Source organism: Convolutriloba macropyga, chromosome 1 (genome assembly GCF_964194025.1).
Source record: "Convolutriloba macropyga chromosome 1, txConMacr16.3, whole genome shotgun sequence".
NCBI lineage: Eukaryota > Metazoa > Xenacoelomorpha > Acoela > Convolutidae > Convolutriloba > Convolutriloba macropyga.
Window position 1 is genome coordinate 65,826,260 of NC_134468.1, and position 14,248 is coordinate 65,840,507.

A 14,248-nucleotide genomic window follows, 5' to 3' on the forward strand; every position below is an offset into this window, starting at 1 on the left:
CATGATGAAGTAGTCTTATAATCTCGATGTAGGTGTTGGTTAAACGTAAAATTTTTCGACTCTTTTCATTACGTACTTACCTTAGAACCTTTAATTTTCTACCAATTTTTGCTTGACTTATATAGAAATGCAGGGGAGGGAAGATCAGATTGATATTCAAATTGCACTAAAAAAGACAGTGGGCCACGTAATTTTGCAATTTGAACATTTACTTTTGGCAATGAGTGTAATGCGAAACCGGATCTCATACTCGATTGTGATTGGTTTGAATTTCTTCGAAGTTGGTTATCTCCCAAAATTGCCCTCCTCCCCCTCCAGCTTAGTGGTATTGAAACATATTGCTCCTCAATTACTGTAAAGTTTCCATAATGGGGTATAATTATCAAGTTTTCTTAAACGAAGTTGGTAGCAATTATATTTTATTCCTGCTGGTCATTTCATGCGAATTTCTTTTCTACCGACTTTTTGTTTATCGTTTTTTTTATCTGACCATTTGATTTTTCCTACTCAAAAATGGGATAAACAGGTAAAGTTTTTTTACGGTTCACTGGTCTCTTAGTACGTGATTCAGCGAAACTGTTTAAGAGATAAATTCATGTCTCACCCCCCATACAACCCGCCCCACTCCACTAACCTACTCTTCACCCCACCCTCTTAACTGCGCATTCTCGCCCCCGTCAATTGAGCTAAGGCTAGTCTCCGTCCCTAGGCTGCAGCTGGCTACCGACGATGCCAACCGCTCCAGTCGTTGGAGAGGAATTCGCCCCACGACGTTAGTCGGTAATGTTTGTAAACGCGATGCCGAAAATGGTCTGTGTTCTTTTGGAGTAAACTGCGATTGTGGAAATTCTAAGCCAATGGTCAAGAAATGACGCCACATAGCCTCGAGGGAAACCCCTAGACGCACGACTTGAAATCTAATCTAGTTCTAATAATGAGAGGTTTCCTCTCTTTCCATCAGACGAGAATGATAATCTAATTATCTAGTGACTTTCAGTTATGACTGAACCAAGAACATCATCACCTGGAGTAGGCACATATATATGCTCATTTTGCAACCACCCTAGCATATCTCTTGCTGCCATTCGAGACCATCTTGAGTCCAGCCATAGAGACAAGGTGTTCACTGATGAAGATTTCATCTCGAGTGTGATATACAAACCGCACTCTCTTGCTATTTCAACCTCTTCGCATACTTCTGAACCAGCACAAGCCTCGCCTTCGTCAGTGGATGGGAAGAAAAAGTCATCGGTGAGATTTTCTGCATAATTATTAATCAAGTTCTGTTATTCAGTTAGTACATGGGCAAAGTTTTACTGATGTAGTCAAATGTTTTCGTTCAGACCATCCGATGCAAACTTTGCTGCGAGTCTTTCGTAGAAGGCAAAGAGTATTTGCGTCATTTGAAGAGTTGCAGAGCCTCTACATCAGCCGGTGGTTCCACATCTGCGAGCAAAGCACCGGCCAAAGCTAGGGCAACAAGATCGGGTGCAACGGTAAGCATGTAGTTCAACTTTTTTGTTAGGTGATACTTTTTCGAGAATTAACGTAGACTTTATTTTGCTTTATTTTTTTGACGCGTCCGAAAATTGTTTGGTCATAGAAACTATTATCTTGTTGTGAAACTCCACCGCAAACAGAAAATTTAAATCATTTAAACGTTATTAATTAGAAACTGAGGCGAAATATTACCTTGGCTAAAAAGCCCCCGAAAGCGCTCTCTCTACTACTAATTTTTATTTCAGAGGGGCCGTACTCGTGGTGGTAAAACAAAAGTGCCGACAGCAACTGAAACAAAAGTTGGAAAACGTGGTGGGAAGAAGTCGAGAGGAAGAGGCGCTGCAACGGTATCGGAGCAGCCTGCTAGAACTAAGCGCGAAAAGGCAACCAAAACTAGCCCCACAACTTCAAATGCGTTAGTTTCATCAACTCGTAATGCGCCTTCACCCAGGAACAGTTCTCAGCCTGGAGGATCTGCATCGCCAGTTCACGGTTCCAGATCAACAATGACCTCTCAATTCCATTCAACATTCAGTAGCTCTGATTCTCCATTGCCTTACTGTTCTCTGTGCGATTGTCAATTCTCAATGCAGACTACATATCAAATACACTTAGAAAGCAAAGACCACAAAGCTCAAGAACAGATCCACATGGAGAAAGAAAAAAGAAAGAATAAGCTGTACTCGTGCAGTCTCTGCCCCGACCAGGGACCTTGGAATCACAGACGGCAGTTCAAGGAGCACATGCATACATATCAACACAAGATGGCGAAAAAGGTATTGATGTAACAATGTTAAAGAATGTTATTAGTTGCTCTTGAACGAAGTTCATAGCAATTATTGTAAACGTGTGTCGTTTTTTATGCAAAATTTAGTAACTTTTACGGCCTTGACTTTCGAGTGATCTAAAATTCTCTCTCAATCAAAATTTCAAGCAGCTGAACTCAATTGGCGGCAATGTAATACTAAAAGTCAAATGAAAAGTGCGCCGAAACTGGTGCCCTTTTTCACTTTAAATCTTAATTGTGGTATATCTTAACCTCTAATGTGGTTATTTGAAGCTCACTATTGAACTTCGTAGTCCCATTTAGGCTCCCCCTCCCTTCCTTCACCCCCCCCCCCCCCCCGACTGAAGCAGGCTGAAATTGTTAAGAGCTCCCACTAGTCGTTCGAGAGCAATTCTTCCGACGTTTAGTCGGTTATTTTATTACCTTGTGGCTTTTTTGTGCTCTCTGAACTGAACTGAATGAGGAAAATTTCACTTTGTACAGAAATTACATTTTGGACAGAATAATCTACAATCCTTGTAAATAGAACTTTAAATCAAATTATTTTAAATCAAATTGCATGAAAGCTTGATGGAGCCTGTTCGCCTTTGGTAACTATTACAGGTGGAGGTTGCTTTATTGACAGCTTTTTGAGCTTCTAAATGGACGACGTTTTCTTTATCTGCCATATATAGAGACTTACGACTAAGCAATTGCAACCCCCCAAAAAAGCTCCCCGAAATAAACAGTGTACAATAGAATAGAATGCCAGTAATTCGAGAGCAATTCGTCCGTTGTTAGTCGGCTATATAGGATAGGAAATCGTTTGTTCATTTTGGCGATGATTGTTTGACAAAAGAATCAGCTGCAAAATGAATAATCGACTTTGCAATCGCATTCATTTTCTTTACATATTTTTTAATAGAATAGCCTCCCATTTCAACAATAAGAAGTCAGCTATTGGAAATCTTCTTTAAAGTGTTTATGGAAGTTGTTTACTTTGAACTAGGTAGAAGCAATGGTGAGCAAGATATTCACTGACCAGCCGATCGATGACAATCTAGAAGAATTGCAAGAGGAGCAAAGACAGCAGGCTGAGAAAGAGGGAGGAGACCGCGCAGGCACAGAGGGTAACCCAAGTAAGGAAGAAATAATGAAAACTGAATCGGAGGAAGAATGTGCAACTACTTCATCTTCTTCAATACCTTCGCCATCAGCTGTCGTCATTGCATATGCTGAGCAGTCGAAATTAACTCCAACCATAACTTCAAAAGGTGCAGCTAAATGTAATGTAGCCAAATCATTCTACCACATTCACGCGCTATAGTGAATATTCTTTAGCACATTTAATCAAATGAGTACTCTTGGAGCTTTCTGCTTAGGAAGAGCTAATAAAAATGTAATTACTGGTAATGTTAGGTCTATTATTATTATTGTCCATTTTAGCCAAGTTTAAAAGCATTAAAGGCAACTAAAATTTCAGGTGCTAAAATAAAACCGGAGAAGCGTAGTCCTGCCGAACTGGCTGAATTCGTTCGGAAGATGCTGGAACCCGCGAAAGACTTTGTGATTCCTTTGCCGCCTTCTCAACGACCGCCTCAGTTCTCAGCTCAGGGCGTCAGAGTGCCTTCATCATTCACTGTGCTCAATGACATGCCCAACAAACTACTTCCTTGCAGTAAGTGTACCGGTTCTACTTTATCTATTCAGAAATCTGGTTAGAATTTGTAATGTATTGATTCATGGTGTTATTTCAAGTTCAGGATATCAATTCGCAGCTAAAAAAGTTTTCCTGGCTATATTTTATTAGAAATTCATGCGGAAAGGGCGCGGAACTTTTTACTACTCTTTTAACAATCAAGCGTTTATTTGTTGACGATAAATTATTTGAGCCTCTCGTCTCATTTGTTAAAGAGCTTAACTACACCCCCGGTTTCAGCTGGTCATTTCTCGCCAATTTTGAATTATTAATAGCCGCACAGCGATAGCTGGGGCTATTATTGGCCTTCTCTTGGTTTTTACGACTCGAAGAGGAGTATTGGTTTTCTTAAGGTTTTTTACGACTCGAAGAGGAGTATTGGTTTTCTTAAGGTTTTTTTTTTTTTACCGGAAGTGTACTATTCGTTCAGACGATGTTTTGACCTAAAAGCGAAAGCGAGTAAAATTGCAGTGTGAACTAGTTTTTTCTGAGCGAGAGAAGTTTTTTGATCATGCGCTGCGTTTAGTGAATGACTTTTTGACATTGAAAAGTAGTTTTTGACTGAATGGCACATAGAGATAACCGTTTTTAGCCGTTTTTTCGTCTAAGTGGCCTAGTTTTTTTGCTTGTAATTTGGTTTTTTGTAGAAATAATTTTTAATCGATGCTAGGTGGAAATGTAAACCCCGGAAATTGATAGCACAGTATTTTGCATAGCCTGAAATTGCGTTTCAAATGCGAAATTGGCACATATTTCCTGAGTTTTTACTTAATTTTTGGCTTTTTTTCTATTAATTTCTTCATTTTTGGATCTTTTAGCTGTTTTTTGTCAAAAATCAGTTAATATGGCAACTTCCCTTTGATAATTCATATACTCAATGCCTCTTTCTATCTCGTTGTAATTTTGTTTCATAAATTTGTAAATTTGCTAATCCGATTTTCGTAGTTTTTTGCCAATTTTTTTCAGTTTTTTTGTTTGTATTTTGCTTTTAATTACTAGAAATAGTATTTTGGGGAACATTAGGGACTTTAGTTTTGTTTCAATAACAATTCAATCATTTTTTGGTGTTAGGTTTTGAAAAAACAGATAAATTGTTTTCATAAATGCAGTCTTAAATTTTTTTGACCACTTTTTTGCAAAATGTTTCATTGCTTCGTATGTCTGAATTCTGCTTTTTCTTGTTTTATTCTGTTCAGCAAGTTGGATTTTTGTATCGAATGACTCGTTGTCTTTTCTATGTCTCGAATGCTGATCAATGAAATGTACTCGTTTTTCTTGATTTTTTTAATTTGATTTTTAACTTTCAAAAATCAAGAATTGGTCTTTTTGTTACGGTGTTCCTAACATTGTGTCCATTTTCTTCACGTTCTCGTTTATATCATTCTAGTTTTGTCCTGGCACCTACTTTTCGTTATATTGATTTTTTCAGTTGTTAAAAAATTGAACGAATTCAGCTTTTATTTAGATCTTGGTTTCTTCGGTTTGCAATTGATTTAATTCAAAATAAGGCAGTACTGGGAGTTTGCTAGTAAGTCTTTTTCAACCTCTCTACTTATCATTATTCATTGCAATTTTCTTCCGGGCTTGGTATTGTTTTTGGACGATTTTTTGCCTTTGAATATTATTCTGTTGCTTTTGTTTCTCTATGATTAATTTAATTTTTGAATTAGTATGAAATCATGTTGTCTAGCATATATACAACAAGGAAGAATCATGTATTATTTTTGTCTTAATTGCCGTGATTAGAAATCTAGTTGTGATGGTTCTCTGATTCTTAAGTTTGAGCACTCTTTTTTGAATAATTTTAAATTTACTGTCGTTTTTGAAAAAATTTTTATCTGCCGTTTGCTTTCGCGATCTTTTTGAGATTAGAATCATGAATTATCTGAGGGCAACTGATGGCCCTGTGAGCTTATTCGGGTATGAGTTTTTTTACCATCCTAAAAATTTTAGACTTTTATAACGTTACCAAACGTTTTCAATAATAAAATTTTGCTGCATTTTCTTTCTCTTGGTGACAGTGGTTTAAATTTCACCGATTTTTAGATCAGATCCGGGGAGGTAATGAGTTAATGGTTTAATACAAAAGGTAATGGCTTCAGCTTTTTGTAAAGTTTTGGTGCTTCGAGTCGCTTCCGGAATTCTTCCGGCTATGTTTTTTTTTTACCGGAAGTACTATTCGTTCAGACGATGTTTTGACCTAAAAGCGAAAGCGAGTAAAATTGCAGTGTGAACTAATTTTTTCTGAGCGAGAGAAGTTTTTTGATCATGCGCTGCGTTTAGTGAATGACTTTTTGACATTGAAAAGTAGTTTTTGACTGAATGGCACATATAGATAACGGTTTTTAGCCGTTTTTTCGTCTAAGTGGCCTAGTTTTTTTGCTTGTAATTTGTTTTTTTTGTAGAAATAACTTTTAATTGATGCTATGTTGAAATGTAAACCCCGGAAATTGATAGCACAGTATTTTGCATAGCCTGAAATTGCGTTTCAAATGCGAAATTGGCACATATTTCTTGATTTTTTAGTTAATTTTTGACTTTATTTTTATTAATTTCTTCATTTTTGGATCTTTTAGCTGTTTTTTGTCAAAAATCAGTTAATATGGCAACTTCCCTTTGATAATTCATATACTCAATGCCTCTTTCTACCTCGATGTAATTTTGTTTCATAAAATTGTACATTTGCTAATCCGATTTTCGTAGTTTTTTGGCAATTTTTTTCACTTTTTTGTTTGTATTTTGCTTTTAATTACTAGAAATAGTTTTTTGGGGAACATGAGGGACTTTAATTTCGTTTCAATAAAATTTCAATCATTTTTGTGATGTTAAGTTTTTGAAAAAACAGATAATTTTTTTTCATAAATGCAGTCTTAAATATTTTTTGACCACTTTTTTTGCAAAATTTTTCATTGTTTCGTATGTCTGAATTCTGCTTTTTCTTGTTTTATTCTGTTCAGCAAATTGGATTTGGTCTCGAATGACTCGTTGTCTTTTCTATGTCTCGAATGCTGATCAATGAAATGTACTCGTTTTTCTTGATTTTTTTAAATTTGATTTTTAACTTTCAAAAATCAAGAATTGGACTTTTTGTTACGGTGTTCCTAACATTGTGTCCATATTCTTCACATTCTCGTTTGTATCATTCTAGTTTTGTCCTTGCACCTACTTTTTTATTCGTTATATTGATTTTTTCAGTTGTTAAAAAATTGAATGAATTCAGCTTTTTCTTAGATCTTGGTTTCTTCGGTTTGCAATTGATTTAATTCAAAATAAGGCAGTACTGGGACTTTGCTAGAAAGTCTTTTCCAACATTTCTACTTATTACTATTCAGTGCAACTTTCTTCCGGGCTTGGTATTGTTTTTAGACGCTTGGTATTGCTTTTTTTCTGATTAATTTAATTTTTGAATTAGCATGAAATCATGTTGTCTAGCATATATACAACAAGGAAGAATTAGGTATTATTTTTATCTTAATTGCCGTGATTAGTAATCTAATTGTAGTGGTTCTCTGATTCTTAATTTTGAGCACTTTTTTGAATAATTTTGACTTTCCTGTCTTTTTTGAAAAGTTTTTATCTGCCGTTTGCTTTCGCGATCTTTTTGAGATTAGAATCATTAATTATCTGAGGGCAATTGATGGCCCTCTCAGCTTTGTCAGGCTATCAGTTTTTTGACCATCCTAAAAATTTCAGACTTTTTTCACGTTACCAAACGTTTTCAATAATAAAATTTTGCTGCATTTTCTTTCTCTTGGTGACAGTGGTTTAAATTTCACCGATTTTTAGATCAGACCCGGGATGAGGTAATGAGTTAATGGTTTAATACAAAAGGTAATGGCTTCAGCTTTTCGTGAAGTTTTGGTGCTTCGAGTCGCTTCCGGAAATCTTCCGGCTGTTTTTTTATTTCGTCGTCATGATTTTGGTTACAACCATATGACGTCACAGCCACTTTTTGTTCATTCGTTCATGCAATTTCAACTGAATTGCATGTGTGACGTCATTTTTCGCTCTTAGTGGAGCGAGTTTTTTTGTTCATGCGCGTGACTAAATTTTCGGTCACACTTGACTTACCTCACTCTCAAAAATGACTTCCTCACTTTGAAATTGACTTTTATTTAGTTTAATTCAAAGAGATAAGGTCAAATTGGCGTGTGTCACTCTAAATGAAGGTTATTTGAGATCAACTAATAGAGGCAGCAAAACTCAGCATACAGATTTTTAATCAAAATATAACAGATCAGCCTTCAATGAAAAGACGAATTTTTTTGGTCTGTCTTTACTGTTTTTTTAGACTGCCGATCTACGAATCTATTGCGGCTATTTTCTGGCAATCTGCCAGCTATGTTTGTATTTTCTATCATCCATTAAAAATGGAGGAGCACTGCTCAAAAAATACGCTAATCTGCTTCATAATTGCCAAATTTCGAAGGCAGAAGATCAGTTAAAATCTTTTCATTATGTTTTAAGTTCGATGAGGAGAAACTGAGTTATCCGATTTCTGGCTTGCAAATAATACCGTGTCAGGATTTTACCTGGATGAAGCTGCTGGCACTTGGCTGAATAAATTGGAGAATAATTGACTACTAGCCACTGCTAAAACTCAACGAAAATTGAAACGAGAATCAACGGAACTGAAGTGTTTTGTACATAGTTCACTCTGTTCGAAACAATACGAAAGAACTAAATCCAGTCTTGGAACTACATGATATTAGTTTCGTAGTCTCCGTGCAATCGTGGATTACGAACAACTCGGATGACCTTTTGGTCTTAAGCACTATTGTCCTTCAGGTTTTTTTCTATAGTGCTCGTAGGGTTAATAAGAGGGAAGGTATAATTTGCTTGCTCTGCAGATGTGATCTTATTTGGAAAGCAATCAACCGTTTAGTTCCTTTTTTAAATGCTCTCATGTCGCTATAATTGTTGAGTATGTTTCTTATTTAGTAATCGCCGTTTATCGAGCTCCGGGATGAATTCGTTCAACTGCCAATAAAACAGCTGAAAGATATGATCTCCACGTCATCAAGTAGTACATGCTCACTACAATATTCATACATTTTGTTAAGTCTTTTCCAGAACCCTATTTTCTCAACCTGCTAAAACTTCTTAATATTTCGATGAAAGCGGGACCTTTTCCAACGTTGTTTAAAATGTCCCTAGTTAAGACTCATTCGAAGAAAGCAAAATCAATTTGTGAAGGTTTTTCAAATTATTGTACAATCTGAAACCTAAATTATATGTCGAAACTATAAGAGCGAGCGGTTTTTATACAACTGCTTGAACACCTTGTGGTCTGTTTGGTAAATACCGGTGTGCCTACAAGAATTTCTCTGGACAGAAACAGCACTATTTAAGGTTTCGAATGAGTTACTCGTCATTTTTAATATATTGGCCTGGACTGATCAGCTGCATCGACACCATGGATCACGAATTGTTTCTTTTGATTCTTGAAACCTGCTTATGTTTGAAATTAGAAGTCTGATCTTTAAAAAGTTTTTTCTGAATGGTAGGTCTTGAAACAATGCCAACAATTATAGAAACGGGTGTACCTCAACGATCTGTTCTAGGTCACATTCTGTTTTTGTGCTATCTTGTTCTTCTGGACGCACTATTTGAGCAACTTGGCGTCAACTGTCATTTTTATGCTGATTGAGTTCTAAAACCATCAGGTCTCGCTGACGATCTCACGAGGTCTAAAGGAACTAATATTGTTCAGAGCTTATTGTGCAGTTTAGATTGTCGCCCATTTTTTGTATTTCTACCAAATCACAACACAGGCCTGGTTGAAGTTTACTGAGGTCTAATAAACTTACATGTTCCATAGTTAGTTTGATATTTTTGAAATTAATTGTTTTCTATGTCTGTCCTTCGATCTGTTCTAGTGCTCATTTTTGCGCAACGAAGAATATTGGTCTCACTGGTTTTTAACCCCCTTTTTTGTACTCAGATCTGTTTTAAGAATATGCCTGGTTAAATAATCAAACATGATCTACTGAGTTTAGCAAATGCGATCTTTTGGTTAAGGGTGCATAAATGCTCCTGGTCAGCGGAAAACTGATTCTCGTTGATGTTCTAAAGGGTCTAATGAGCCTATTTTTCATTCTTCATGGCATTGAAATCTGAAATTATTTGTTTTAGTAAAAGTTTAGTAAGTTTGTGGGTTTTGACTTTAGATTTTTGTTCAATCTGTACAATCCGAGTGCTGAAGGGTGTCATTGATTGAAGTAGTTGTAAAAAGGAGTCTTATGAATGACTGGATGTATAGCTTCTTTTATTAGCCAGTGCTTTTCAAAAATTTAAGTGAGTTTTGAATTGACTGTTTTTGTTCATATATTTTTGTGTTGACCTTCCAATAAAGTTTCCATTAACATGGGGCTAAGTGCTCAAAATCTCCCGCGTTCTCTTAAACTTGACCTTAACTTTTTGAAAAAAAAACGTTATACGCAGCCACGATAGATGAAAACTCCAAATATGCTTGTGGAGATTTCGCAGGATGGGGTCAAAATGCATTTTTTTTGGAAAAAGCTATCCCCGCAAAGCTTTTTTGAGACTATTTTTAGTGGAAGTTCAGCAGGCAAAGAAAGTGGTGCTATGAAACGCAAAAAAGTAGCAGAACTCAAATTTTTCCAAAAAAGAGTTTCGACAATTTTGGTGATTTTTGTTTTTCTCCAAGACAACGGACAGCTGACCAGAGTTGCCAAGGATAAAAGTGTCTTCCGCGAAAAAGTAATGAGGTTCCCGGAATTTTTGTTTGGACGTACGATCCTCAAAGTTTGTGATAAAGTTTTTTCAACCTTTGGGAAGCACAAAGTCACAAAAAGTGAATTATTACTGCTAACGAAATTGGGCTACTGATGTTCTTAGAAACCAATTGTTCATCCAGGTAGTTAAAATGCAGGCATGTTTTTAAAGAAGGGGGGAAAATTACTTCTTTTAGCAATTTTAATTGAGTTTTTCAATTTTTCACCTAAGTTTTCAGAAATTCCTAAAAGTTGAATTCCAAAATATTTGCTTTTCTTGCAAGAAATATACATTTTTGGTGTGGTTTTTCAAACTCGGTGAGGTTTTTCATATTTCAGAAAATATTTAACTTTAAAAAATACGAATAAATTTTACGAGCGCTAAACCACTGATAGAGGATGAAATTGGGACTGGTTAGTGGACTTGTCCTACGAAAGACAACCTGATGCTGCTTCTTCACTGCATCTTGTAAACGAGCCGGAACGGATCGTCTAGCCCTTAAACTTTTAAAAAGTAGTACTTAGTTTTTGTAAAGTGCAGAGAAATATTTTAATCAGCTGCATTTCGATTCCCGAGATTGAAACGACAGTGAGTTGTCAATCCATGACCGCCTTTAAACACCTGCCAGGCGAGGAAACTCTTGACTAATAGCTGAATTTGGTTGTCTACAATTGGACTCATCATTTTTGCTGAAAAGAACAATTGGTTTTCCGAGGAAGCATAATTGAAATTCTGAACCTGTCGATTCGAGAACCGATAGTTTTCAAAGGGAAAAAATTTGTCCCTCAATAATGTATTGCCAACTCAAGTTATTCTCCTTAAGAAGATATGAGAATATGTCCTAGCTGCTTCATAGTCAAAATTGTTCTTCTGCTTAATTTTTTTCTGGATTTCAATATGAGGTTGCATTTGATTGGCATCAACTTTGTTCAATTGACTTGAAGTTTTATTCTCGCCCTTTTCTTTTATTTTGATTCCTGATATATTCGTGATATAAGTGATGAACCATTCGCTGGAAATATCTTTTGATAAATTCGAAGAGCAAATATGTCTTACGTCAATCGTGAATTACAGCTTGGTTAACTTTAATTGAACTTGATTTGATTTTGCATTCCCAGTTTAGGTTTATAAATTCGCAGTGAAGAACTTATTTACATCTGTACTCACTTATCAACCTAAATTGAGATTTTGAAATTTAGTCGAAATTATTAGTGGAGACGTATGTCTTAGAGATATTAATTCGGATGTTTATTTTGATATCAATTTTGAAATAAAATGTGGACTAATTTGGAGTCTCTGTGCTTCAATTGGTAGTTATTTGAGAGAATATTCTGGATGAGATCGGTCGGAACTTAGTGAGATTGCACTTTAGCAATGCTCTTGGTTGGATTTTATAATTGTCATCAGATGAAATAATCCATGATTCGACACAATCTACAACATAGGTTTCAATTATCTCTAAAATGGCACTTACTTCTTTCATCTTATTACGAACCGAACAAGCCTTGTGTAAGAAAAGTTTTTGGCAAGTTTTTTTTTCGGGAATTATGTTAAGATCGTTGATCAACACTAGATAGCCTTGTACAATACAGTAAGATTGGCGGGCCAAAAATCGCTCGAACCAAATTTCTCGTCATCGAACTTAAAAATAATGGAAAGATTTAATCGGTGACCCTGGTTCCGAAGTCTGGCGCATGTAGGAAAGTTCTACAAATTTTGTAGCGCAAATCTCTGTCATCTCCAGCAGTAATGTGCTATCTGTTCTCTCTCAGATATACCTTAACGTCGCGGATTTTTTGAAACCTGATAATTTTCAGAGACTAGTTTTGTCCCGTCTTCACTTCCTCAGAAGACCTTAGTTTCTTTTGGTAGGTTTCAACAAACTTTTGGTAGGTTTCAACAAACAAAGTATCCGTCCGCTTTTTGGTGCCTGAGAACTCAAAGAGCTGTCATTTTTGTTGGTAAGAAAATCAGTTGTGGAGGGGAAATGTCGATTTTCTGTGCAACGTCTCTTCATTTCGGTGTAGAGTTACTTCCTTGATTAAGGAATCTACGCGTTTCGGTTCCTTTTTAATAGCTGTTATTCTGTCAAGGGGCTGAGAGCTCAGTGGCAAAGCTTGTCGAGCATGGTTTTCACGGCCAGAAAAGCATTACCTGTAAAAGTGAACATTTGGTGATACCCAAGCAGGCATGATGAAAGTCTACTTTATAGCAATTTACACGATTTGTGGTTGTTTGTGGATTACATCGCTGCTTACAAATAACGCATTGCGGCTCAGTGGGTGGTGGTGATGCTGTTATTTCTACTTTGGGTCAAATTTGGGGCCTAGCGGTACAATAGGTAAAAGCACGCTAGGGCTGGGAAATTATCAAACAGTTGCAGAGCAAGCAACACCAACGCCAAATTACGAATCCAGTAGATGCAGAGATTTATCACTCAAATCATCCAGGCTGCAAACAAAGTTGTTTGGCAAAATTATTTTGTTCGCTGGAATTGGGGCTGCCGAATGTCCGGGATCTGAATACACATTAAATAAAAACACAGAAAGCTGAAGCGAATTATAATAGCCTCCCTGGTGCAAGTGGGGACTATTTAGAAATATAATAAATACTCTCCCAAAGACTATTAAGTTTAAAAACTGGTGACATTTTAATTGCAACTATCTTATTTTTCAAGTCATCAAACTTCTCATAAATCTATTTGTTTTTATTGCTTGCAAATTTCCTTGAAATTAGTTCTTGATGCCCCAGAAAAGAGAATCAAACCATATTCAATGACTGATAAAATATACGTATTCTAGAAGAGAATCGAGTTGTGTAAAATAGACCTTAGTGCAATAGAAATGCAAAAACTGAAAATAGAACATTGTTTCGAAGAAATGGTGGTTTGGGAATAATAAATGCGCTTTCTTATTTTCTATGATGCGCTATCGCAATAGTTAACTACTAAAAATCGAATGAAAAGAGCGTCAAAATTAGTTTAATTTTTCTTGTTAATTCTGAGTTGTCTATAAAAAGATGTAATATCGTGACTTTGATCCTGTTGCCTCTCCCGGCTGAAGTAGGGCGGAGTTGGCTCCCCGCTCGTCGCTGGATAGTAGTTTGACCGACCTTAGTTAGTTTTGTTTAAAAATACCGGTTTTGATTGTTAAAATTGGCATTGCATTTGAAGTTCATGATTGAGAAATTTATTCTTTGCGTTGACTGCTTGCAGATCTGGATCTCTCAAAACCACTGGACCAAATGTGCACTCCGCTTGGGGGTCAGTCTCGTGATCGGCAGATGGAGATTTGGGAGGAAGCAGTGACAATGGTCCGCAAACTGGCAGCATACTCTTCAGCACACACCTCACTCCAGTCTCAGGAACCAACTTTCACGATTCAATGAGAGGAGCGATTACTTATATCTTTTCTTCTGAACTTCTGGTTCCATTTTACTTGATTATTCACATCGCAAACAAGGCAACGTTTCTTGAATAACAACCGATGATGAAATGTATTTGTAATGCAGCGTGGGTGGGGCGATGATTCGTTGGTTATTAGGAA

The 14,248-nt window shown here is 36.4% G+C and overlaps 2 protein-coding genes across 2 annotated transcripts in view; both read left to right on the top strand.

The window, feature by feature from the left end:
• Positions 1 to 14,248, top strand: part of LOC142341731 (endoplasmic reticulum transmembrane helix translocase-like) — an 89,911-nt gene that overhangs the window by 4,918 nt on the left and 70,745 nt on the right. The window lies entirely within an intron of this gene.
• On the top strand, positions 505 to 14,213 carry LOC142350725 (uncharacterized). Its single transcript, XM_075402671.1, has 6 exons — positions 505 to 1,251; positions 1,344 to 1,496; positions 1,746 to 2,276; positions 3,276 to 3,540; positions 3,750 to 3,944; positions 13,918 to 14,213. The coding sequence occupies exons 1-6, from the start codon at positions 1,000 to 1,002 to the stop codon at positions 14,088 to 14,090; spliced, it is 1,569 nt and encodes a 522-aa protein (XP_075258786.1). The 5' UTR covers positions 505 to 999; the 3' UTR covers positions 14,091 to 14,213.

Excerpts from the sequence above, each read along its gene's own strand:
- LOC142350725 (XM_075402671.1), top strand. The coding sequence starts at position 1,000 with ATGACTGAACCAAGAACATCATCACCTGGAGTAGGCACATATATATGC. Across the intron at positions 3,541-3,749 it reads TCCAACCATAACTTCAAAAG|GTGCTAAAATAAAACCGGAG; the intron begins GTGCAGCTAAAT and ends CTAAAATTTCAG. Across the intron at positions 3,945-13,917 it reads CAACAAACTACTTCCTTGCA|ATCTGGATCTCTCAAAACCA; the intron begins GTAAGTGTACCG and ends GACTGCTTGCAG.